Source organism: Balearica regulorum, chromosome 11 (genome assembly GCF_011004875.1).
Source record: "Balearica regulorum gibbericeps isolate bBalReg1 chromosome 11, bBalReg1.pri, whole genome shotgun sequence".
In the NCBI taxonomy this organism is placed as follows: Eukaryota; Metazoa; Chordata; class Aves; order Gruiformes; family Gruidae; genus Balearica; species Balearica regulorum.
This window is the reverse complement of record NC_046194.1, coordinates 5,303,867-5,330,732: the sequence shown is the minus strand read 5'-3', so window position 1 is coordinate 5,330,732 and position 26,866 is coordinate 5,303,867. Positions and strand designations below refer to the sequence as shown.

General features: G+C 40.0%; 1 protein-coding gene and 1 long non-coding RNA gene across 2 annotated transcripts in view; one reads left to right on the top strand and one right to left on the bottom strand.

Annotated features, from left to right (window-relative positions):
* The window catches only part of PCDH11X (protocadherin 11 X-linked), a 512,159-nt gene that overhangs the window by 256,584 nt on the left and 228,709 nt on the right, over nt 1-26,866 (bottom strand). Inside the window, exon 5 of the mRNA XM_075763091.1 lies at nt 10,586-10,657. Coding sequence (XP_075619206.1) covers nt 10,586-10,657 — 72 coding nt within the window. The remainder of the gene's footprint in view (nt 1-10,585; nt 10,658-26,866) is intronic.
* Nucleotides 7,787-24,454, top strand: LOC142603334 (uncharacterized). The gene is made up of 4 exons (XR_012837247.1): nt 7,787-7,870; nt 15,894-15,996; nt 20,331-20,518; nt 23,721-24,454. It is a non-coding gene; the product is annotated as an uncharacterized LOC142603334 (long non-coding RNA).

Below are 26,866 nucleotides of genomic sequence, written 5' to 3'. Positions count from 1 at the left end.
TGCTGCTGGAAGATGACAGAGGCAGGCTCAGTCAGATGGACAGAAATGGCTTGGAATCACATGGCTTGAAAAATCAGAAACTGTTCCTGCTTTGCAGGAATATGAGATGGGAGAACATGCGACGCAGAAGGAAGAGATCTGGAAGAAAGTCTTATTTGTTGAACTAATTATGACAGGACACACTTGCTTCTCTACACATTGCACAGACACTTGGATGTAGATCAGGAGGCACATGCAAGGGAGCCATGTGGCCAGGCTGGACTCTGACACTCCCAAATCTGCAATCAAAAGCTATCAGAATAGGCAAAACGTCCACAACGCCTTTTTTTTTTTTTTTTTTTTTTAAACCAACTCCCTATTTTGCAAGCCCTTTTAGATGAAGATAACCAATTAAATCTTAACGAGAAGCACCGTGCAGCTTTGCTTACCAGGGAGCCCACGAGGCAGAGCCCAACTTCAAGGCCAGCGCTGCTCTGGGTTGAGTGTCCCCCACAGGCACTCAGCAGCACAGCACTGCCTGCCCACTCTGAGGGGGCACCCGTCTCCCTCTGACAATTAATACACATACTGTAAATGCTGAATATAATGTGATAATCTTCCCTTATATGCCTTGTTATTTATTGGATTCTTTCCCAAAGGCAGATGGAGAGAATAGTGGTGTTCATCTCATTTGGGATACGAACGGGTACGTAACTTCCATTACCGTATAGCCATCGGGGCACCAAGTTGGAGTGTATCTGCTTTATAGGCAATAATTTGCAGCCAAAAAATTATTCAGTCCATAAAATATCCTTCAAGAAAAACAACTGATTTTGTAGCTGAGAAACAGACTGAGAGGGTAAGCGACCCGGTAACAGCAACCCAGAGCCACTGTCTCCTCTACAGATATGCAACAATAATGATGTAACTGAATGCACCGGTGAAATACCTCATTCCGGTTAACTAAATTCAGTCAAAACCCATTTTCAACATTGAAGATATATGAACTATGGTTTGGTCAGTGTGCAGTGGGGGCCCTAACAGCATTTGTGAATAATTTGTCCCTCTTACCTGAAAGCTAATACTGGGTTTCATTCTTCTTCCATCATGAGCAATAGTAAAGGTCCAGTGTTACAGAATCATGACCAGGATGGACACCTCCAGGTGACGAGCTCACACGATGCACCTAGTGCCGACTCCTGTATTCCCCGTGACAAGCCTTTATGGCAGTGCCTGTGTTTGCTCACCGGGAAAACTCGCATCGCTAATTCATCAGGAGGGAAAGCACGACATCCTCCTTAAACATTGTAAACGTTCTTATTAAACGTTGGATAAGTTTATAGCAACCAACAACAACCAAAAAACCCTCACGCCACTGTCAAACAAAAACAGCACCAACAAGCAAAAATAGTTTAAAGCACAGTGTGGGAGACAAAAACCTCAAGAAATTAAGACATTGAAAGCCCAACACTTCCAAAAGCTTTCTCTCAAACACTCACTCTTCACACAAAAGTCCACACTGACACCATTTTTAAGGTTAAACATAACACCACAAAGCTTTTATTATGTTCATGCTTTCCAAAAGCTTTTCAGACCACTCCTCGTACTCCGCGATACATAAATACACGCCCCGGCTGCAGTGGTGAAGAGGATGGATCTGTTCCCGTGCACAGCTCCCGCCCTGCATTACAGCTAACTGCTCTGCGAGTGACAGCGAGCTGGACACCGGAAAAATGGACACCTCGATGAATCACGCCTCGTTTATGTTTTCTGTTTTAAGATTTATGCATGTTGAGCACAGCTCTGAGCAAGTACGTTACAGTTCAATGCAACTTAATGATTTTGTTACTCCTTGCTTTCTCCTAAGTAATGGGGACTTCTCCGCTTTCTTGCCAAACGGGGGTGATGGCAGAAGAAATACGGTGGGGAGGAAAGCTGTTCTGAGCGTCCCAATTGATAACTAAGCACCTCAAAGATCTCATCTACATTTTCTGAAAGTCGGTGTGCGGTGATTTACTTGGACACCGACAGGTCTTTTGGCACCTCACAAGATGAAGGAGTAGCTGTCTACCTGCCCTTTTTTAAACAATGTCATTGGATATTTCACTACTGAGTACCCCATCTCCTCCAACTTGGCATACAGCAACGGCGAATAAATCAACCGCCTGTGCTGAGCAGCACAGCTCCCTCCTGCAGCTCCAGCACGGTGCACACTGACAAGGTGCTTTCTGGGGTTACCCCTTTTCACGCACACTGGGCTGAATTTCCAGGTGATGTTCTACAGCCGAGCTCCCGTTACCAATTGTTCCTCATTTACACCGCTGTTTAAGTCTAGTAACAACACCGACATATCAGAAGCAAGAAGAAAGAAAAAGATTTATGCGAGCCAAAGAAATTAGGCAGACGATGTCGCTGTCATGATGTCACAAAAAAGGAAAAGATGTTCTTCAAAGTCTCCATGAATGACTTAGAAAAGATTTAAATATTTCAAGGTAGTAACGACCTGAAACCTTTACTATCCCCTAATTTCCCACTCAGTAGCTTTGACATTTGAGCACTGAAAATACATGGAATAATCTGACAGAGACGAACACGCAAGTGCCTGTCCGCAGAGACACAGCTCCCAAAGCAACTGGCTTTCTTCTGTACAGCTAAACGCCTGAAAACATACCGAGTAAACTGTACGGAAACTGCCTGTAGAGTTCTCATTTATTTTAATTAACTTATAATAGAACTATAGCTTAGCTCAAATCAAGAGGTTTTAATCATAGAATCATGAGCTAATCTGGAAAACAGACAAACTTAAATGAAATGGGAATTTTTTCTGCCTTTATAATGGTCTCTCCTGCTGAAATCAATAGTAAATTCAGTGCTCACAACTCCGATATCCTGCTTTTTTTTCTTATTTTCTTTAAGTCACTTGTCAGCTATATCAGCTACTAACTTCCAACCATCATACGCTATGGCAAAACTGAATCTTGAAAAAAATATGTATTTTTCTATATAAACCCTGTAAAACGTACAAAAATCTTATGCGATTAATAAAAATAGAGTTCTTCCTTTGGGTGGGTTATCTAAGCAACCTTGCTCCACTGCAGAGTAAGGCTGTACTTAGATTATAATTGGGTTTTATTTGCAAACATCTCTTCATTAAACTTCACTTCTTAAATTTACAGTTGAATACTCCTGGTGGCCTAATACAGCCGCAACACATGCTGATATACTGTTGTATATATAGCATATCGGTATTCTTCTGTTCCGTATTAAATGGAATAATCAGGGAAAAGGAACGCTAAACAGGAAATGGTTAATGCCCGTTTCCAATTAATAAATTGCCTTTCCATGAAGTTGCCTTCCGGAACTGTATCCTGATTTCTGGATACACTGTTTGTATAAAATGTCAGAAATACAGATTATAACCTAGAAACACAGCTAAAAAGAAGAGTGGAGCTCTCTGTGAGAAGCCAGGTTTGTACCTTATGGCAATCAGGTACTGCACTACCTGCTGCTGGAAAGATTCTTTATGGGACTATCCACTATAATTATTTTCAAAGTGCAAAAATAAGTGTGTTTTTCTCTTAAGTTTCTTCATAAAATATTATTTAATTCCTGTTAGTACTTAAATTAGACCAAAAAAACTGTCTGCTTCCAGTTGGTTTCTAGTTTGTGAGGCCTGCCATTTTAAGAGATAAAAAAAAAAATCAGGTTTTAAGATTGGAGTGTTCAAAAATAGTTCAGATATTTATGTTGACAACTGTAATTGCATTTAGGATCCTTACACCTTCTACACTGATCTGGATAATTTCTTTTTTTTTTTTTTTTAAATTTACCAAGTCTTTTCTGCCAGAACTCAGGATCACAATTGAAGTTCCATTAAATAAGAAATATACCTGAGGCATGTGTAATATTTATTTATTATTATAAAATGGAAATATTTTGAGCACACAGATTCTCAATACTAAATAAAACCAGGGTATAAGGGTATAACAAGACTGTATAACTATTTAGGTGACTGCTTTGTATCTAAGCTGAAGACAAAAAGGCAGAAATAAAGCTTCACTTTCAGTCTGATTTTCACTGATTTCAAATCCTGAAGGCTGAAGCTGTGAGCTAAGTAAACAGAGCACACCAGGACTTCATGAAAAATAATTCAGTTCCCATAGCTGTGGGAACAAAATATGCACAGAATTATTATTAGTCGCTTCTCTTCAAATATTTAACCGTGGCTGTTAATATTTCTTCCTAATGTAAAACACTCTCTTTATAATTAAGAAAAAGAAAACTATTTTACTTTTGATGGGTTTTTAAAACAAGATAAAAAGACAAGTCATACTGCAATATATCTCACCGGTGAGTAAAATTAGGGTCTAAACTAAGTAACTTAAACCATACGTATCAGAGGCATAGTGGTGAACGTGGCTGGGGTGTATTTATTATTGGCAGCTCTTCGCCTCTGTGACTCGCTCCATCCCTTCCCAGCACGGCAGGCGAGGGGACCAAGGTGAATCGCCAGCTCACCTACTAACACATTGTGTTGGTTTTGCGTGGCAAGGTTTTGGTAGCGGGGGGGCTACAGGGGTGGCTTCTGTGAGAAGCTGCTAGAAGCTTCCCCTGTGTCTGATAGAGCCAATGCCAGCCGGCTCCAAGACGGACCCGCCGCTGGCCAAGGCCAAGCCAATCAGCGCCTCTGTGATAACATATTTAAGAAAGAGAAAAACAGTTAGAGAGAGCTTTTGCAGCCAGAGAGAGGAGGGAGAAGATGTAAGAACATCTGCAGACACCAAGGTCAGTGAAGAAGGAGGGGGAGGAGGTGCTCCAGGCGCTGGAGCAAGATCCCCCTGCAGCCCGTGGTGAAGACCATGGTGAAGCAGGCTGTTCCCCTGCAGCCCATGGAGGGAGGATGAGGGGGTGTAGAGATTCCACCTGCAGCCCGTGGAGGACCCCACGCCGGAGCAGGTGGAGACACCTGAAGGAGGCTGTGACCCCGTGGGAAGCCCGCGCTGGAGCAAGCTCCTGGCAGGACCTGTGGAGCCGTGGAGAGAGGAGCCCACGCCAGAGCAGGTTTGCTGACAGGACTTGTGACCCCGTGGGGGACCCACGCTAGAGCAGTTTGCTCCTGAAGGTCTGCACCCCGTGGAGGAGACTCACGTTGGAGAAGGCCGTGAAGGACTGTCTCCCGTGAGAGGGACTCCATGCTGGAGCAGGGGAATGATGAGAGGAGTCCTCCCCCTGAGGATGACGAAGCAGCAGAAACACCGCATGATGAACTGACCGTAACCCCCACTCCCCGTCCCCCTGTGCCGCTGAGGGGGGCGGAGGTTGAAGCCGGGAGTGAAGTTGAGCCCGGGAAGATGGGAGGGGTGGGGGGAGGTGTTTTTAAGATTTGGTTTTATTTCTCATTCCTCTACTCTGTTTTGCCTAGTAATAAATAAGATGAATTCCCTCTCTAAGTTCGGTCTGTTTTGCTCATGATGATAATTAGAGAATGATCTCTCCCTGTCCTTATCTTGACCAGTAAGTGGTTTTTTTTTTTCATTGTACCTTTTCTCCCCTGTCTAATGAAAGAGGGGAGTGATAGAGCGGCTCTGGTGGGCACCTGGCCCTCAGCCAGGGTCAACCCACCACACACATCTCTCTCAGAGGATGCTCGGCGACTTTTCCCTCCAGAAATCTCTGTCTTGCATACCAAAAGGAAAGCACGGCTGCGGATCAGGGTACAAAACTGATAAAAAGAACAAAAAGTACTGCACAGGGTTCTGCCTGCAGTTGCTGGGCATTTAGAGGGAACGAGAATTACATGACTTGATTTACTTTACAAAAACTGATTAGTAAAACCCCCTGTGGATTTCTTAACTATATTGTGGAGGGATATAAGATTAGTGTAGCAATTCCCATCATCAAACGTATTTACTGTTAAAATATTGGATTAGCGATGTTGTTATCCACTGTTCCAAGATTATAAAGTGATTCTTTAAAATTGAGCAGAAAAATACTACACTCTATCATTTGTAATTAGATTTCAGTCTGAGTGTTTTTGCCTTTCCACAAAAAGTAATTCTGCTTAAAAAAAGAAAGAAAAAAAAGAAAAGGACTCCGCTCTGCACACAAAGAGAAAACAAAACTACAGATGCAAAAGAGGACAAATTATTTTCCTCTTCTGCTTTTGAGAGACAAATGGTCGCACTTGGTCTGTGTCTTATTGCTCCTGCTTGTCATGCTCATTGCTATGGCGATGCACCACAGTTACACCAGGTGGTAATAAAGCCATGCCGGTGCTAGATGTTGCTTATTTGTAAGACACACATGAATGCGCACCTCCTGAGCCTGACCAATCTCAATCCTTGGATATTCAACCCTCGCAGAGAACTTTGAGGAGAGCTATAAACCTTCAGGGTCGTCGTTGTTTGGGTTTCCAGTGACAACGTGGACTGCGAAGGAGGAATGGTGTGAGGAAAGGGGATAAATTAATGTGTTCATTAACGTAATTATGCTACATTTGGGCTAGGAAAATTAATGCAACTGTACCCTGGCTTTTTAGCCATTATCTTAAGTGAGTAAGAGCACCTGGAGCTATTACAATTAATAAACAAATAAAAAGCTACAGCACTAACAGCACCACCTTCTCACATTTTATCTGGTCAAACACCTCTAGGAATCATTTATATGCAGTATTTCACATAGATATAGAACTGATAGTGATGTGAGAATCACAAAAAACAAAAGAAGTTTTAAGTCAGAAACACTCTGCAACTGAAGAGTGGGAGTTCTGCTGTACCTGCCATGCTATTTGACCTTGTTATTTGCCACTACTGCAGTTTTAAGCTATATAACCTTAATCATTGTCCTTTTCTTTATTTTGGTAAATCCTTATTCTCTATTTCTAGATTTATCCTTCTAGTAATTTCAAAGAACAGAGCAATTTGTTTCTGAATCAGAATCATCATCATCAATATTGTTTCGTGCCGTTACCACACAAATTTCAGATTTTAAAATAGTGTCGGCAACTTCAAAAATTTAAAGAATCAGATTAGTTTGATTTGAAATTATCCTGTTTCTAACTGACCATAAAAAAGAGGCTATAAATACGTAATCTTACCCACAGTAGCTCTGAATGGCCTTGACAGGGTTTATCAGCTAAATGTTTAATCAGGCAAAGCAGCAAAAACCATAACCACAGGAATACATGGTATTTAGCATTTAAATAAAGCCTGTAAACCAATGACAAGACTATTTGGGCAACTACTAGCGCACATGTTCCTTATCTGCAAAGGTCTTGTCCCGAATTTATCGGAACGAGTCTCTCGTACTTTATTTTCCAGGCAGTAACACCAGTTTCCATTCACTGAGTTCACAGATAAAGATACAGAAAACTGCAAGTTAAAAGGCATGGCCATGAAAAAGAATTCCCACGTTGGCAATGTCATATTGCTCTAGGAACTTATTAAATCACAGCCAAAAACCCCCCAAACCAAGAACAAAAACCCCACCACAGAACAAGAAGTGAGCCTGACAAAGCACTACAGTTCTTTATTTTTTCGTGTAATCGAACAGTTCAGTTTCAAAATTTTCAGCTACCTGGCTACTTCTAAGATGAAAACCTTGAACAAACAAGGCAAACGAGAGCTACAACAGAACAGGGGATACAAAGCCTTCCCTCCCTCTCCACAAAAAGCACCGTTTCTTGTTTCCCCCAGACTATAACCTCTGTGGGAAATTGCCCGACTGCTAATCGGCGCCAGCTTCTCACCTCGTGGTATCAGGGGCCAGATGTGGTCCTTTCTGCTTCACTGACTGCTTGGCCCTGCACACCGAAACCGCGGGCACAGCTATTTCCTTCCCTCTCTCTGTTGATAAAACACATCCCACAGCAGCTCTCAACACTGAGCGAGCAGTAAGTAGCCCAAGAAAATGTAATGATTTTTTATCGTTGTTATTAAATAGACAAAAGTAGTGAGTGTCTCCTTTGGGGTCGGGGGGAGGGTGGCAAAAAACTTTCATGTGAATAACTCCTTTTTGTAAATAGGAGTTGGTTTTACTCATGGTTCATTCTAGTGGCTTTTAAATATATTCCTCCTCCTTTTAGAGTTGGGAACCATTTGCTTTATGAGCACCATTTGGATCATTTGCCTGTTGCTCATAAAATAGACAAAGCTTTTATCCATGCCATGAATTTTTACTCACTTTATACAAAATATCTAAGGAGGGATTTGCAGGGGCCAGAATTACATCCATGAAAGAATTAACAACTAATTTAATTTTCTGCTACAATAATGGCTCTAGCAGTTTTTTATTTTGTTGATTACACTTCTTCTCTCCATGAAATAAAAAAGCATATTGGTGTTAGCTTCTTTGTATGTATTTTCTTAAAAAGCAGATTTTTTTTTTTCCCAAGAACGAATAGCAATGACAAAAACATTTCACATTTTAATCTGTGTAGTTACTAAATAAAGCAGCGGCAAATGCAGCTTTCAGAAGCGATCAGATAACCCAGTGACGGTCTCTACGCTCAGGAAGGACACCGATCATCGTCAGCACTGGGACAGTCCGGCAGGGTATTTCTGTGCCAGCGCTGCTGGCAGCAGTCACACAAACCACCTCTTCCAACAGCTCACCTCCGACACCCACGTTCGTGCACCAGGGCTCCCCTAAACGCCAATCACGGCGTCAAGCTGCTTCGTCTCCTCCTCTAACAGCTCAGAAGCCAAAATTCTCTCTTCTGTGCCAACAAACTGAAGCGCAGCCCTAACTCCGAGCTCTCTGCTTGCCTGCTCTGCAACACGTGCTGTAGGCAAGGGAACAGGAGGAGCCTGCTAGCCCTCCCTCCAGGATCCATCAGCTCCTCAGCAGTAACCGCTGGAACGAAACACTTTCCTCAACAGTTTTCTTCCTGCACGTAAGGAGTTACTGTCTATTAGTAACTATGGACCATAGCGAGCTCCTGTGGTCCTGCACATAAACATTATTGATTGCAGACACAGATCAATGCACGCTTAACTGTTGCGATTAGCAGCTGCCAGGATAGAGGCGTTTGGAGGTCTGGCCGTGCAGTAGCTGGAAACGGTCGGGGCACGCGCTGCATTTGGGAGCCTTTTCAGTAGGAAGGAGGGAAGATCCTACATCTTGGAGTAACAGTGGAGGGATTTCCCTACAGTAGGCGGCTTGCATGTTTACATATGACTGCTTTCTGTACGCAGAGGTACACAAACATAAATACCGCTTATCTGTGGCTACAGTAAAGAATATACCTTTTAAGAACTACCAGCAATGTTATCACATTGTAATCAAGTGTATAGATCGTACCATGAAAGCCTGCATCGCAACTAACAAAAAAACGCGCTCAAGCATGAACAGAGTTAGCGCTAACAGAGATGTGGGGTTTTTTTTCTTCATTTCTTCTAAATTCCTACACTGTTTTTACCACATGCTTTTGGAGTAAGCATGCCTCTAAAACAAGACTAAGTTGGAGGATTTCATATATGTGGCTTGTAAAACCTAGAGATTAATAGGTGATTATGTGTTTGGGCAGAGTGCTTACAGCCTGAAACTACGAGGCAGAGCTTACTTAAACTACAGCCACACTGTCGTTACAGACCAGAGGTTGCCACCTCTGCCTGGTTCTCTCCATCTTTGCCAGCCAACTCTCACCTTGGGCGTTACAGCTATAGATTCACTGCTGCCTTTAGCAACAGGTGAACCCTGCAAAGCAGAGGTAGGTGCTTCTGTCAGGAAGAGGCACTCTGCCTAATGGATTACAAATGTGGTGGCTGCTGAAAGAAAAGTACCCCACGTCCATAAAAAGCAACAGCTATCTTCCCCTGGGAACGGGAAGAAGCTGCCTGATTCTCCAGGCTGGTCTTCCCATCTCCACCCTGCTCCAGTACCTTCTCTCTTACAGCCCCAATCTTTATCCTTGGAACAGCAACGTCCAGTTTCACCTGCGCTACGAATTGGCTCTTTGCTTCCATCACCCCTGAAGCCACGTACCGTGATGTGCAGTGCGGTACACTGATACACAGGGAATGAATAGCGAAAATGGCTCTGAACTCCTGCATGTAAGAAAATTATAACTGATTTGCTCAAGTAAGTACACAACTGCAAGGCCAAAACATCCAAACCCACTTTGTGTTAAGGAAGATTGCATATTAATATTGCCATTTCTTTATCTCTTTTTGCATGATAAAGTATTGTTTCATTTTTGGTTAAATCCTTATGATGCAAAAGGTTGATCTTTCAAACTTTCCTCTCAAAACAAACTTCCACAAACTTCATTGCTACACCAGGAGACGCTCACAGTTTCTTGATGCACCGTTCAGAAAGTAGTTTTGTTTTGTAAAGTTCCCTTAAGTTTTTTAAGCACATAAATGAACACAAACTGAAGGCAAGATAATCCTAGCATTCCTTCCTTGGAAAAAAGCTGAAACTTCAATTAAAAGGACACTACCAATAGTCTGGGCAAAGACCAAAACAAATCATTTTGACATATGATGCCAAGAACCACAGAGCTACCTGTAGCAGCTTTTCTTTAGAGCCCCAGATTAATTCTGTGAAGACTTACAGAAACCACCATTATAGAAAACACATTATCAGAAGAGTTGTTCCAGCCTACCTGTGGCTGAGTCCAAGGCTCCAAGGTTGTTTCTTTCAAAGGAGTTTGTGGCCTTCCCATTTCTTTTGTGTGCTTTTAGGAGAGAAAAGTACGCATCGGTTATAGGTTCAACCACTCTGTCAGCATTCAGCATAAATTTCCCTTGCGGGAATAAAACAGTCAAGTACAAAATTCATACAAAGTAATGGTAACGTAGCACAACTGCATACATTTGGAGTAACTGTAGGTCTGATGGGTTTTGCAGCTAAGTAACTTAATTTTTATAGACTTGCTTTAACTTTCAAGGTGTAGGGGTACACACCCTCATCTGTGTGTACAGATGAAAACCTCAGACAAAAGCATGAAACAATTTGCCAACAGAGTAAGGTTCAGCGGCAGAACGTCAGAGGGAACTCAACTCCGGTTTCTCTGCCGTTCTCTGCTGTGCTATGTTCAGTGGATGCCCTGAAAAAAGACATGGACTGCAGTGGAAGTAACTTAAATAGGTGAATTAAAAGAAATGCTAAGGAAAACATTTTTAAAGTCTGCATTATTTGGTCAGGGGAGCCAGGTTTCTTTTACGCCCTTTGGAGCTGGAGCAGAAGACTGAGCAGTTTAACGGCTTCTTGTCTCCCACTTTTCACTACCTTGGCGTATTTCAAGATCAACCACCTCAAATCAAAAGCTGGTGTAATCAAATAGATTAAAGTAGTCCTCACAGAATTAGACTTGCTGACCCTTCACATTTCCTTTTTTTTTTTTTTTAAATATTGCCATAACACATACTTGTTAATACCTGTAATGCCTCTGCTTCAATAATAAATACATAAGATTTTTGAGCACTGGGACTGAGCACTGGGATGCTGGGAATAGGATGTTGGCTCCTTTGAATTTTCTCCATATGAATTTCCCAGGGTTTGCTGCAAAAATACCAACAAGTCTCTTATATTTCTCTTCTCCCTTAATTCTTTCTGTCATGAAATTGGAACACTGACATTCGCAAAATAGGTCCTCTGATGAAATACGCTATTTAAGTAGCACCAGGATTTTCCTCCTCCTGAAATACAACATCTGTAACATACTACCCTTCGGATAACGCCTTTGACAATATGTAACATAAACAGCATCTTATCCAGGTCTCACATCAGAGTGATCCAAACTTCCGCAGAGACTGCAAGGATTGACAAAGAGAGGGAGAGATATGCCATTGGATTTTCTGTCACATACAGTAAAATATGGTCACTTGAAAGTAAACATTTCTTTAAATACAGAATTTGTGGGCAACTTCAGTTAGCATGGAGCATTCACAGGGCTTAGTTCAAAAAACCACCTTATTAAATGGCAATTTTGTTTTGGCAGGTTGGATTGCCTGTAATAATAGATTACAGGCAATCATTTTTACCATTTTTGTTATGTTATATTTTGGGGTAGCAATGGAGCATGATTCATTCTTGAAATAGAACAATAAGTGCATTTCAAAAGAAAAAGAAAAGAAATAAGCACAGATTTAGTGAATGCTAGAGTTAAAATGAATGCATCTGGAAAGGGAAGGTTGTGTTTTTCATATGTTCAAAAGAAAATGTATTCTACCTTATAATCTTTTTTTAAATGCAATAATCAAGCATCAAAGGGACCCAAACACATAATGAAAATTATTAAACATATCAATTGTGGTGCCAAGATACCATAATAATTCCATATGGGATAACCTGCCAAGAACTGACATTAAAAATCACAGTATGTCTTGGGAAATAATTTTCCTTGGAATTTCACATCAGGTTTTTTATACAACATTTGTCCAGTCATTTCTATCTTAGAGCAGAGAGAAAAAGGAAAAAGCAAGTGTGTGAGTATATGAAGAAAAGGGATGCAAAAGTATATTTAGGTGAGACAATACTCAAAACCTTTGAGTAACACTTGAAAACCATGCTCGAAATCTTAGGTATAGGTTAATGAAGACTCAAAAACCTCTTTAATACTGAATTTCTTGTAGCCTAGCACCTTGTGTTCTTCATTTACTTCCTACTGTTTCCACTACCCAGCACCCTTTCACCCCTCAGACGACAAGCATCAGAAAGTAGTGACAAAACACAGCGAGAGTGAAAACAGAGCAGATTCTGGGGCAGCTACCAGTCAGACAGTAGCCTGCATCCTGGAGCACAGGGAAGAAAGGAAAAAACCAAGCAGTGACTGCTTTCAGCCCCTACGGGCTTTCAACACTTGGTACACATCATCTTTCTAGCTCTCATTCCGTTTTCACGATGCTGTTTCAGAACTAGAGCTCTAGAAATTAAAAGCCTTAACACACAGCACGGATCTGGCTTGCCACAGAGAACCTGGAAGTGCATTTTGATTGTCGCTTTTCGGCGTAGAAAAAAAATGACACAAAACACCTAATACACGAGCTGTGGCGACACGTGAGAGAGCTTACCATGAACCAGCACTTGTACCACTAACTAGCAGCACATCTGCCGCAGCTTTCCAACTCTGCATGCTGCAAACCCCAAAGTGTACAAATACTTGTTCTGAACTACCTGCTACTATTGTAGCATTATGCTTCTAGTAGACAAGCTCCCTACTTACCGCACTCTGAGATATACACACATTCTTAATGGATCGCATAAGCAGCACTTACAAGTTCTCTTTTCTCTTTTTTTAAAGAAGAAGAATGTGGTAATGATAGACAATCCTCCCGGGAGCTTCTTTCTTCCAACGCAGATAAAGAAGCTCTTAGTAAAAGCAGTAAGTTTTTGGAAGCCTTTATCCCCCCATTTTGCTTGGAGCATCTTCCTACAGCCTTCTGCAGCTTCTACAGTTCCTCTGAAGTAACAATAGAATATGCCCACAGTCTTTTGTTTATGTTCCCTCTACTTCCTCAATTTGACATTTAAATTTCACACATAGAAGAAAATTGTACTCATAATGAGATAAAGATGGAATGATTTCAACCTGGATATTACATTATGGTTTCAGCAGTGCCATTAAAGCTCCCTTAGCTCTTGTACACACACAGATTACAATTTCTCCAGCAGGCAGGCTTGACTTCTGGAATAAATTAGGTTCTTTTCATGGTTGATGAACCACCTGTCACTTCTGCTACAGCCAACTACCGTACCACAAGCACAGTGCCTATCCGGACAATCGATTCAGTTCCTAGCGTTCCTCTGACGCCTTCTGAAATGCCCCCTCCGCCTGACTTGAGGGAGACTCATTTTACTCTACATCTTTACCTGACCCCCCGTATTGCTGTCCTGGTGCAGGCACCAGGGAAGGCAAAAAAAACCCACATAAGGTCATGCTGGCTGTAAAAGTTTCCTTTATCTCAGTAATCCCTTTTCCCCAGTGGGAAACACACTACTCCTATCAACTGTTCCCCACGGCCAGGCAATCCTGTCTGTCCACAGAAAGTCCCATTTTCAGGTATTTTCAGTGAGACAGTATGAAAGAAGTTTTCGTTTGCTGACTCATCATACAGCCAGGCACATCAGTCTTCCACCTGACCACCTAGAAATTACCCTGATCAATTATGTTAGTAATCAATACAGTCCAGCATAATAGCCAGGTAGTAAAGAGATTGTGCACAAAATATTTTGCTGATATCTGGAATTTTCTGTCTAGTTGTAACAGCAAAAGAATGCTTTAATATTTAATCAAAGTAGTTATTAAGTCTTTTTTTTAGGGAAAAATGAAATTCATCATGAATATTTCCTGTTGTTTATTAGGAACAGTAAGTTAACAAACATATAATTACTTATGACAGCTTGACAGGTAATATCCAGGCTTCCAAAATCTACCAGAGAAAACAAATTGTAAAATAGATTTTAAGGGTTATGAAAGTCATCATTTTAAGTCAGACTTCATTTTTATCTTTAAAGATGCCACTATGGTGATCCCCACTCTGAAATACGAGGGGGAATCTCTTGTGCACCTGAGATAATTCAAACTAATCTTACAAGAACGCACAGGAGGAGATCTCCATTCTGAGATCTGGCCTCCTCCCTCTACGCTACTCGGCTCCCAGCGCCTGTACAGTTTAGGCTGATCCGTAACAAGGTGCTGCTACTTTGCTCAACCTATTTTCTCCCTCCGACTCAGCCCCCGTCTGTCTCTCCCCAAGACACCAGGCTCGCTCTGTCTGCGATCCTGCCCTGCCAGTCCCGGGTGTAGGTCAGCCAGGTGGGATGTGGGTGAGGGATGAGGAAGAAGAGGGATGCCCGTTCTGCGATCCTGCCCAACCGCCGAGCTCTCCCTTCTGCCTCTCCCTCTCCACACTGCCTCAGACTAGAACCAGCAACCAGAGGAAACTGCCGCGTCCAGCCGTACATGCAAACGGCACCCTGCTCCGCAGGCAGAACAGGCAGCTGCCCGCTCTCCGCCAAACCCGGCTGGAGCTGCAGAGCCTGCCATATCCCCCAGCGTCCTGCAGCCAGAACTCCTGAGCGGCCAGGCAGCCGCCTCTAATACAACATACATACTCTAAAATTCTTCCCTTTTTGCTGGAATGAAGTTAAATTACGTTCAAGTGGTTGGCCTCAGCTTCGTGAGCTGGGATTTTAAAATAATCATAAAAAAATCTATTAATTTGACCCATGGATATGACTCATTTTTCAATGATTATCACTTTTCCAGGCTGCAAAGGGAATTTGTTCTGGTCCCCAAACTTTTTATTCCAATACTAACTACTGGGTCTGTTCAGCTTGGTATCATCTCCTTTTTCATCCCGCTTCCTTATTGACAGAATTTTTTTACTTTTCTTCAAAGCAAATCTGGATTTATTAGAGTTAAAAAGAAAAGAAAAAAGTTACAACATGACAATTTTGGTTTATGTATTTTGATTTCTGGAAAAGCCCTAAAATTATCTAGACGGATACTACCACCAATAATTCTAATGGTTATTGATTGCTGTGAGAAGCAAAAGCAGACTGAAATTCAAAGATAATACGATGCATTTTTCTCTGGTGCCTTACAAAATTGCTACGGCAGCATTAAGATTGTCTGACTCAAAGTGTTCCACTCCTGCGCCTTTACAGGAAAGAAAAAAAAAAAAAAAGTGCTTTATGAAATTGTCTTTCACGCTGAAATCCTGTATGGCTTGAAGTGAGATTTAGGAAACAAACAGCAAAAGACATTTTGTAAGCAGTATATTAGCTATGTTACATTATCGAAGTCTGGTTGGGATTGCACATGTTTATTTGGGGCAGCTTTTGTCTTTTCTAGTTATGTTGAAAGTACACAGTCAAAAACTACACTTTTAGACAGAAACCGCAGACTTTATTTTTCTGCCCCACCTTATAGTCAGGAAATCATGTGTACTAATTTCACTGTCCAGGGAGAACATCTTTATTATCACACCGAGAGAGAAATGCTGTAAGCCTGCGAAGGAGATTACCTCCGTTAACAATGCCTCCTTCTTGCCTGTAAGTTGATTTCAGGTAATTGGATTCCTGCAGTCCTCTCCTTCAGCCTCCTAAGACCCTTCACGTGAAAGGTCAACAGAAGGGTTAAATTAAGTGAAGAAAGTATAATTTTATTTAACAGATCGCTAGAACAAGTAGTTTTCTTCCATGTTTCCAAGCTGTATATAACTATGAAAATAAATCAGTGTGGCACAGAAGTATATGGGAAAGCCATAGGACAGCCAAAATCAGGATGTTAGGAATGATTCCTATGGAAGGGTTTTTGCTTTGTGTTTGAGAAACACATTGGGTCTGTCTTTTGCCAAAGAACAAAAATACAATTTGGAACTCAGAGATAAAAATCCCTTTGGGGAGGTATCGGCAAAGAACCCACAGTCTAGAGCCCTGAAATGTGATTTAGGAACGACGGGAACAATCAGCTTTCCACACCAAACAGCAATCTGGAATCACCACGGACAACTTCTACGCTCTTCTGGCTGTAACAACTGCAGCTCCATCTCTGAGAGTATCAAAATTCTTTGTGATTTTGCTATATGTCCTCCCAGTGATTCCTTGGCCTCAAAAGCCACAATTTAACCCAGCAAGTCTCTAATGGTTCTGCCAACAGGCAGCTTTTATCTTGCAATTACCTCTTCAAAGATGCAATAAATCACCTAGTGCATATACAGCCAGACAGCAATTATAAGGGCATGATTTCCAGAGGTGCTGCACACCCACAGCCTCCATCCTTTACAGCTGTTATGCTATTCCTGTAGAAAAATCAGCCCTTCATTTACTTATTTCCCTCTTTTGTTCCAACATATCTCTGAGCAAAGTGGGTGCCTGGCAGGAGACAGGGGAATGGAAGATAAGGGCAGGGTGTGGGGTGGGGGTTGAATGACTACAGCATACTAGGAAAACTCAGAGGTTTAACAAAGCCTGACATGAGATTTGCCAGATGGTTCTGTACCGGATTGTAAAACTTTAAACTAATCTTCATTTAAGAGTTTTAAGGGCTGTATCCCTCTTTATAAAGCCTCTTGCTCTTTTGCCTGGTTGATTCTGGTAAATTATAGATCAGACTTTCGAAAACTGCTTCCATGAACAGCGGCTCCTTAAATCTCAGCTAAACTGAGCAAGAAGATTACATGTTATTATGATGTAGCACAGCAGGATTTTTGTACAGCAAACATAATGATGTAGAAAAGGATAAAATTATCATTCTGTGCAAGGAGGTCATCCATAGAAGAACAATGCTTTTTATACAGCTAGCAAATCCATACATACATGATGAATCTTCACATGGCAAATCCTTTCTCTTAATGGTTCTGTAAAGAAACCCAAGAATAAGCAAACCCCAAATCTGTATTTGAGGATTCAATGATCAAACATCTTACAGAAAAGAAGATATCATTTGGGAAAAATGATTCCAAACATCACTAGAACAAGTATCTATTTCAAGGGCAATTTTAGGGTAAATGTATCCTCTTGGTCTTATGCAAGGAGAAAGGATTTCCTCTGAAACTCCAATGACGTGTCAGATACTGTACATGGTATTAAAAATCAAAATGCTCACTAATCTTACAAGTGTGTAATATATATACTTTTAATTGTAAATCAAATACAGTTCACATGGAAAAGCACAAAGCAAAGTCAGTATACTGAAGGGTAGAAATTCTTTCCACCTGCTGTCGGTATTTGTAATCTTACACAGTATCTTCGCAGTTGAAATTATAGTAGAGGGAATTTATAGACTGCAGACACTAAATGATGACAAAGTTGAAGTGGAAAGAACGGAGAATAAAATCAAGCGCTTGGTAACTATCAATACCAAAATTTCAAAAAATCGAGACTGAGAGCACCAAGTTCCGAGACTTGATACAGTAATTTGGTACTGAACTTGTGAGCTAACAGCCTTTAGAACAGGTGATACAAGCATTTGAGTCTGTTCAGCTTTAAGTCAGCAGCCCATTGAATTTCCTCTCATTTTCTTTTTCTGTACATAATTTTGAATGCAATGTAGCAATGTCAGATGACCTCCCCTTTCTCTCTCTTTTTAATTGAAACATTATTTCCTGCACATGAAAGCTTTTGACTTAAAAGCAATCAGGTGCGATATTCACAGCTCTGGTCTTTTCAAAATGTCATGCACAGGAATTATACGGCTTTATCCTAAAGCTCTCTGTAAGAACATCAGCATTTTGGAATGCCTAAGAAAATGCCTACCTATGAGAACGTGCCTCTCTAGACTTCCTTGTTCAACTGATTTTATTACATTTAAGTAACAATCAGATACTGCAGTACACTTCCGTTTCATCTTGCACATCATTGCTAACATACTTAAACTAGTTTCCCCAGATTTCAGAAGTGATAAAAATTTCTTAATCCATGCATAATCAAATTCCTTCTGATATAAAAACAGAGGCATTCCCACGAATTCAGATAATCTTAAAGGAGCAAAATTACTTTAAATTTTGTAAACACAGAACTTTTTTTCTTTTAGTTCGTATATGTAAAAATCTTAGTGGTAATAGCTGATAAAATATGCTCACACTACATGTTCTGACTTGAAAGTATTTACATACATAAAACTAATGTGACATTATATGCTAAGGTATTCTTACATCAAGTGAAAGGGGAAAAAAAAAAGAACATAATATCAAACAGCTTGTTTTAGTTGCCTGAGCTCTACTTAGCTTTTAAAGAATGAATATAAATGTACACAAATCCGTTTTGTGACTCAGATATAAAGCATCATGTTAAAAATGTAGTACATGGTAGCAAAACTACAAATTTTTTATATTCCTGCATATTTTCTCTGGAGTTGTTAAAATTCACATTTCTTGTTGTATCCCTTCATAAAAATAGTTTCTCTTTCTGTAGGTTTCTGTAGGAAAACCAGCATAGCCTCTGCCAGGATCCACCTTGTCCAAATGTGGTTTTTTTCCAGGGCTTGTCATCATCTTTCTCTATGGTGTGACTAAGTTACACTTTATAGAAAGCCAGCTTCTTATAACGAACATTTGCAATTTAAATTGCTCTTTCTCTCTGAACATTAAGTCTGAATTGGATAAAGGTGTTAAAAGCTAAGGCTTCCTCATTTTTTTGCTTTACTAATCAAGCAAACTAAAATTTCATTATCAGAGTCGGCCAGGAGTAGCTCGGACCTGGCTGGTGGAGAAAGCCCTGAACGGGAATCTCACACGCCGATTAGAGCCAGGAGAGAATGGCTGACAAACCCTTATACTTCCAGCTTTGAAGTGTGGCAGAACTAAGCAAAATGTGCCACCTTAAATTAGATTTTTCCAGAAAGTTGATAAATAGGCTTACTCATAAAAAGCAGCAAGACTAATCTGCAATTCTCCTGACATTAGAGACAACATGATCTATAGAAGCCTTGTTGGATCACCAGCTATTTTCATTTGATGTCATCCTATTTATATTCCTTATCCCCAGCTGTGACTATTTGTCTTATAAAGTATGTTTGATTTTTCTAGTGCATATTGTAGTTCTTAGAATATGAAGTAAAATAAAAAGCCAAATTGTTCTTCAGGTGGCAAGAGTATGTCCAGAACAGGCACCGGTACCATAAATAATCCCTCAAGAGATAAACGAGGTATGTTTGGAAATATTTTTTCTATTATCAAGTCTCTGAGTAAATTATTCAGCATGTATTCTAACCTATGACACATAATTCAGACTGAATGCAAACAGCATAACTTGTAAAACAGGGAGGAACAGGGAAAGACGTGTAGGAGTCACCAAGGGTAAGTCTAGGCAAGAGTAGCTCCATCTACTCTAAGGCAGGTCAACGCGAGGGAGATCCAGCGCCCCGCTTAAGCCAAGAGTGACTGCGGGCCGTATCAGCACAACTTGTGAAAAATATGTATATGAGTCTTTTTATAAACATAGAGACATGTAACAAATGACAGGAGTAGGTGATTACTTTACATGCAGTCAGGATAGACTCTGAAATCTCAACATTATTAAAGTAAAATACATTTAAAGTTGTATTACTTTCTTGTTAACCAAAAGCAACTGGTGCCTGTCTGCCTCTCTGCTTCTTCCCTTGGACAACTATGCACGTCAGCTTTCCATCACAAAAAACAATATGAAAATACTTATTTACTTGTTCCAATGAGAAAGTGCTATGCACAGATGCCCACAGAGTCCCATCGCATTTCCCCTAATACTCGTATGTTATACCAACCACATCTTGACTCTATGTCAGGAATCCCTTCTACAGTTACAGGAAAATTCCTACCTTGGTATCATACATTTAGCTGTGCTAATAGGGTTTGCTGTCAAGAGACTAGTAATTCAATTTCAGGAAGAATTATAACATTCTAACCTTTCCCCCCCCCCCCCAGCTAAACATACTAAATAATAACATTATAGAATTTCTTATCTTGCTGACCTACATAAATCTGTCTGCTATGCTGCTTTTCTGGAAGGAGGGAACTACAACTCATGAGAAGCCTCAGCAGGTGGGGGACATCACCAAGGGAGCCTGCACTGAAGAGGGAGATTTTGGAAGTCCAGAGGGACTGAGGCCAAAGTACACCAACTCCAGGATTTCTCTGATACTTAACTGCCTCCACACTTACAGCAGATTTGTATGATTGGGACATGGTGGCAGGAGTGCAAATCAGGCAGGATCAGAAGCATTCTCAGTGGTTTTTGAGGTTTTCTATTTTGAAGGGGGTTTTGGTTTGGGAGTTTGTGGTTTTATTGTTTGGGTTTTGGGGGGGTATTTTGTTTTGGTTTTTTTGCTGGTGGTTTTTTTTTTTTTTTTTTACATACAAGTAACGAGCTCACCCTGGAGATTCAGGAAGTTATCATAACATAGATGTGCTCTCATTATTGCCTAGTCATGATTACAAGGTTAATTGGCCCAGATGTTATTTAAAACTTAAGGACTTTATACAAGTATTACCTCTGGTGCATCTGTTATCTTGTCCCTCCTCTGATCAGAAGTATGCTCAGAGCACAGGCACGCAGCAGAGACAGAGTTTGTCTACTCCTGTCATACCCAGCACCAAGAGTGCCAACGACACGGCAGCGGTGTGATCGGCGCAGATTAGCGATCCACAGGGATTACGCAGCCTGTGCTGAACCCACGTTACTGCAAAATTGTATCACTACCGTAACTGAAGACAGTTAGACAAAGCTGACAAGTTAAAATAATGAACACAAGAAGAAATAAACCCCATGCTCTCCGTAGGTTTTATAAGCAAGGTGAGAATTAAGAATGCAAAGGGATCAGGAGAGATCTGCATCTTTTAAGTAACAGACAAGGCAGGAGGAGTAATTCTGACGTACTGAAGAACATTGACAAGCGGGTGTTACAGTGGTGTTAAGGATGTCTAAACTTAATCCGGAGAGGTGTCTTCACTTAAGATAAATCAGTTTCTGACCGTCTCCTACCAACGGCATTGGACCCAAGTCCAAGCACATTCGCACCTTCTATTTTAAAGTTTATTTTAATCCTGACGCATAGTTTCCCAAATATGTTTCCTGACGCTTTCCATGTTTTCTATTTTATTTTCGATTATTCATGAATTATTGAACGAGAGATTGTTTTTCAACTTGGGGCAGGGTGGGGGAAAGAGGAAAAGAAAACCCAGAACACAGTATCTGAAATCAAATCTTCTATAAATATATGATTAAATTAGTTTATGGAGGTCACTAATAATGCCTGCAGTGGAAAACTTTTAAAGCACAGTCCTTTTGTTTTATAAAAACAATAATGAATTGATATTAAGATCACTCCTATGGAAGCATAATTTTCCTCATTTTAAAAATAGCAAACTAAAGAGCAGAGTCACACACACAGTAGCAACGACAATTTTTATTCCTAATCCCAAAATAAGAGACAAAACGCCCTCTCTTTGAGATTGGGAAGAATACTACTGTCATAAACACACTAAGAACATGGGAAGTAGATTTCATAATGTATAAGAGTAGACTTTGGCAGACACCTTTGCAAACAGATGCATAGTCACACACATGCCCTCTCGCTCTCTGATTTCCAGGGCCACTCCAGATTTCAACTATTTCAAATGGGCTACATGAAAACGCATTTGATTTTTGATATGCATTTTTACAAAACAGACTCTGTTACATTGCAGAGGATACTCTTATTAAGCAATGCACTGTATAAGTCAAGCTTTTTTCAAAACTACTGCAAATAATTCTTTTTCTGCATCTGACTTCCCAGTAGTACGTTACAGATACGGGGCACGTGAAACCCGAGGGAATGAGTTAGGTGATCTGGTGCTTCAGTTACAAGCTCTGGCCCTAAGCAGATGAATTTGAAATTCCTGGAATTTCAGCAAAAATGTTAGCAAAGGATTTTTAATACTGAATCCAAAACATGGTAATATGTACACATACTTGTTCTGGTTTAATTCTAGCTACTTGGAACACCAAAAATAGTGAAGACATGATGGCAGAGTCTTCAATTTGGGACAGCTTACAAAGAAATACAGGAAGCTTTGCAAGTTTTTTCCACCAAAACTCTACATGTTGTTAGGAAAATGTGCAAAAACCTGGAATTTCTAATTTCAGGTAACTAAGGCCATAGAGACGAACTTACAAAACAAAGATCACTTTAAACCATCCTCATTTATTTTGTAGAAAAAAAAATACATCCCAGTGGATTAAGGAAAATAATATCAATGGAGCTGTTCTTTCGTACACAGAGCTCTTAGATGCGTTAGAGAAAACGGCAGTCTGCTTATTAGGGGGAATTGCTTTAATTCTTCCAGATGATGTATTCCAGGACTAATTTGAGCTTTTAGAAATAGTTAATGAGATAAAAATCATTGAAGCATCATTCTGATGGAAGTTGAGGGGTTTGCATATCTCACTTAACATAAGAGACTTGCAAATAAACATTTGGAGCATGTGAAAAGCAATGGCAAAATCACAGAAAATAGCCATCGCTGGATTTCTAAACTATTTACACTGAATTGCTACTTATGTTAGATTAAGCACACTTTCAGTGAAATAATATATGGCAGTGAAATCATACACAGTAGCCACTGTCATTAATATATTAAAGTGCATTATTTTGTCCATATGCAACAGACTAAGAATAATTTCACTTATAAAGATTGCAATAATTTTCTAAAGGTTATGCAAGTCTTGTATGAGCTTCTCTAATACCTATGATTTATGTATTCCATAAAAAACCATTCTGTTATCTCAGGATTATTGCACTAAACCTCCTGGTGTAAATTCAAAATCTTAAGGAATATGAAACACTCTCACAACTTACATGAGAGTGACCCTTAGACCTTTTCAGATTACATTCTCTATGTTCTTCATTATTCTACTTCCTGCACCTTATGAAGTACTACTGAAATGAAACATCTGAACTCACTCCAATCACTTTTAGATGGAAAATACTGATCCAAGGCTCACTGCAAGAAACAACCCCACAAATTTATAGTCTAGGTCAGTATTCTTTATTTTTACAGATTTTTTTTTAAATGCAAGTATAGCTTAATATTATGCGTGAATTGAAACATTATCAACAAAAGAAATCAAAGAAAATTTATTTAAATTATTTCTTTCTGAAGCAGGGAAGTGTTGAACACTTTGTCCCACAATCCTTTAAATATTCTTGTCATTCCCGTTGTAACATAAAGATAAAACACCATTATTATATAAAGCCGTTACGATCTATCTATACACATATAAAGCCTCAGCGTTCAAAGGTAAAAATAATATTTTTTTCTTCTTTATTATTCCAGACTTATCTCAAAGGGAGCAGTTGGAAAGAAAGAAGAGTCCATGTACAACTTGTTGACTGAACCAAATGGAATTTTCTAGGCAATCACAAGCAGTACAGATAGGGTGGCTATACAAACGCACCAGCTCCTCTTCCCTTTCCTCTTCTACGTAGTTGAGCACATACACTGCTGCTCAATATTAGTGAAGTGGAACTCAAAAAGCAAACATCATAAACTTTTCATGTCCTTCAAAATTTCTACGTTCAATTCTGATGCAGCAGCGTACCTGGCACAAGTACGCTCAGCAAGATTTATATCGGCCAGCCCAAGGAACCAATGCTGACAACATCCGAAACCAACCCCACCCCATTTGTGTGGCAAACAAAGTATTGGAATCAAAATGAGAAGAAAAAAAAAGTGTCACTGCTGCTCGGTTACTGGGTGCTAAGAGACATCGCTGATTAAGATATTAACTGAAAAGCCCAAAAAGATAAACCTTTTGAAACAGGGAATGAGACACATTTGTTCTCCTTTGTAGACATACACTGATTATACTACAAAAATTTAACCACTGCAAATATAAAAAAAAAAAATCACAGCTAATATAATTAATAAAAATGGTAAATGACATACAAACAAAATGACATAAAAGATTTTCCTCAAAACCAGCTGCTTTTGATACACAGCAAAATGAGCACGTGTCACACGACTGATGTTAGACAAAAGATATATCAACAGGGATGGAGGAAGATTTCTGGAAAGCTGCAGATCAAATAGAAAATGTAAAACTATTTTCTATGCTAAATATGTATGATATACATAAACTTTAAGACAACAGACCTAATCCTGCATTGTCCCGAATCCTGTGAGTAAGGAATTTTACATAACCTGGCATCTCTGTTTCACGGCAATTTTTAAAGTACTACGTCACATCAGTGAATTTTTAGACTCTTTTTAAACAATCTCAGAAAGGCCAATAGCAGTAAATAGAAGATAACAAAGCATCATGACCTATTATACTTCCATTTTTAACACATCAATGAATCACAAAAAAGATTCAAATTACATGTCCCTCCTCTATTACCCAACTCATCACACGGAGAATCTAGAATCACTCTTCACTAGACGAAATACCAATAATACAGAATTCATATTTAAACTTCCCTTCAGATTATACCTACGAATACAAGAACTATTACAAAATCACAAGTTTATAGAAAAAAAATCCACTGCGGAATTATTTTTTCTACTTCTCTATTTACAAGTTTTTCCTACATTTACCTCTCACTTTAGAGGAAAAAAAAAATCTACTGTAGCAGAAGATACCACTGATTCATTTTAGGCAAACCAGTTTCAGCAAAAATTAGTGTGGAAGAATCTTATCACAAAAGGCTAAAATGGCTATAAAGGAAATTACACAGCTCAAGTAAAGACTTAAATAGTCATCTCCTTACAAAAGTTTAATATTATATCTCAACCAGAAATCAGATTCACTTCAAAAAATTGTAACGTTTGTCTTCCAGATACGTATTGGGATTTGATTTTTTTCCTTTCTTTTTTTTTCCTCAGTCCCTATGAAGCTATCTCTAGTTTATACAATTTCTTCAAGCAATTTTCTGCCAACAATTGGCTTCTTTAATTTACCTCTATCATAAATTCCCAAGCACAAGAGTAGGTTCTTCGCAGCTTTGAGATCTGCATTTAATTCTACATTCCTTCCTTTCATTTCAGAAACGTCCGCCTTTATCTACATCATTTTACTTTGGGGCATCATTTAACATAGTCCTCCCTAGCCACAAGTCCTAGCAGACCCTCCCACAAACTTCTTGCTTCAGGAAATTGATTTGCTGTCTCCTCTAACTATCCTTCACAACAAATCAATCCTTTGACTCCTCCAACTTTTCTGAAAGGCTTACCTCTTGCCTGCAAGAGCAAAGTTGTAAACATCCTTCTTTTTTTTGTATTTCTCCTGGGCAGTAGAGAAAGATTCATTTTATATTAAGCATTTGCCACCACAGCTGGGTTCAGACAGAGCCAATGGACCAGTCAGTGCTCCCAGTCTCACTGCCATCACTGTCCATCGGAGCTGGAAGATGGCAGGAACGCTGTGAACATGCTGCCCCACACAAAGAAGTTACCTAAACCAGTAGAGGTTCTCCACCCGCTCACACACACCGACGTGCACCACAGTTAGAACTTCCCTTAGGATATGCCTTTCCATCTAAACAGTTATGGAATGCTTCTTTTTGTTTCCTTCCATTTGCCTCACTGTTACAGAGTGTACCAAATAAAAGTGTCAGGGGGGAAAAAAAAAAAAAATCAACATCTAGGACTTGATCTCAACTGACTAATGACTAGAATCAGCCACACAAAGATATACCATTCAGAAGCTCTGCTGAGAGTGACTGCTGTACCTCAACAATCCTGAGCATAATTAAAGACCAAGCTGTTCAGACATCCTGGAGTAAGTCAGTAACTCAACTTCACACGAGACTGGTTTGTGTCTTGGAAAGAACACCACATCATTAGACAGGTCAGAGAGGCAGGAAAAAACCAGATACAGATAAGGTAAACAGTGCGCTCCCACAGAAATATTAAAATGAATGACATTGTTCATCTTCAAAGAAAATGAAAAGCATAACGTAAGAGGAGAGAGATATATATATCCCAACACACACAAGTGTATTTGTAGGTCAAGTAAATTATATGGTGACTGCTTGCAAAATTCTAGTTCAAGAAGTGGGAGGAATCAATTAAATTACTATGTTGGTTTTTAAGGGAATAAAGAGAATATCATGTGCTGTATGGTTGGAGTGCTGAGCGCATCATGGATTTCACAAAACGGCATTAAAAAGTAACGATATTCAGAGCTATAATAATTAAGACAGAATAGACACGATCTCCAGGGAGCAGGGCAGAACCTTATTTTCCAGCACCTTTAAGCTATTCTAAGCTGTGGGAATGAGATCTTTATAAGTGATAATTCCACCCTATGGCACTTCTAACACATTTTTCATAAACAACTCGCATTTGCCCGTGTTAGTTCCGGTGTACCTTACAGTTTTAGCAACACAGTGGTTCTTGTTTCTGCAGATTTGCATTTGTCCACCTGCGTTTGATGTAAGCTGGCAAACCATAGCTTGTCTCCAGAGTGAAACAACCCCCTG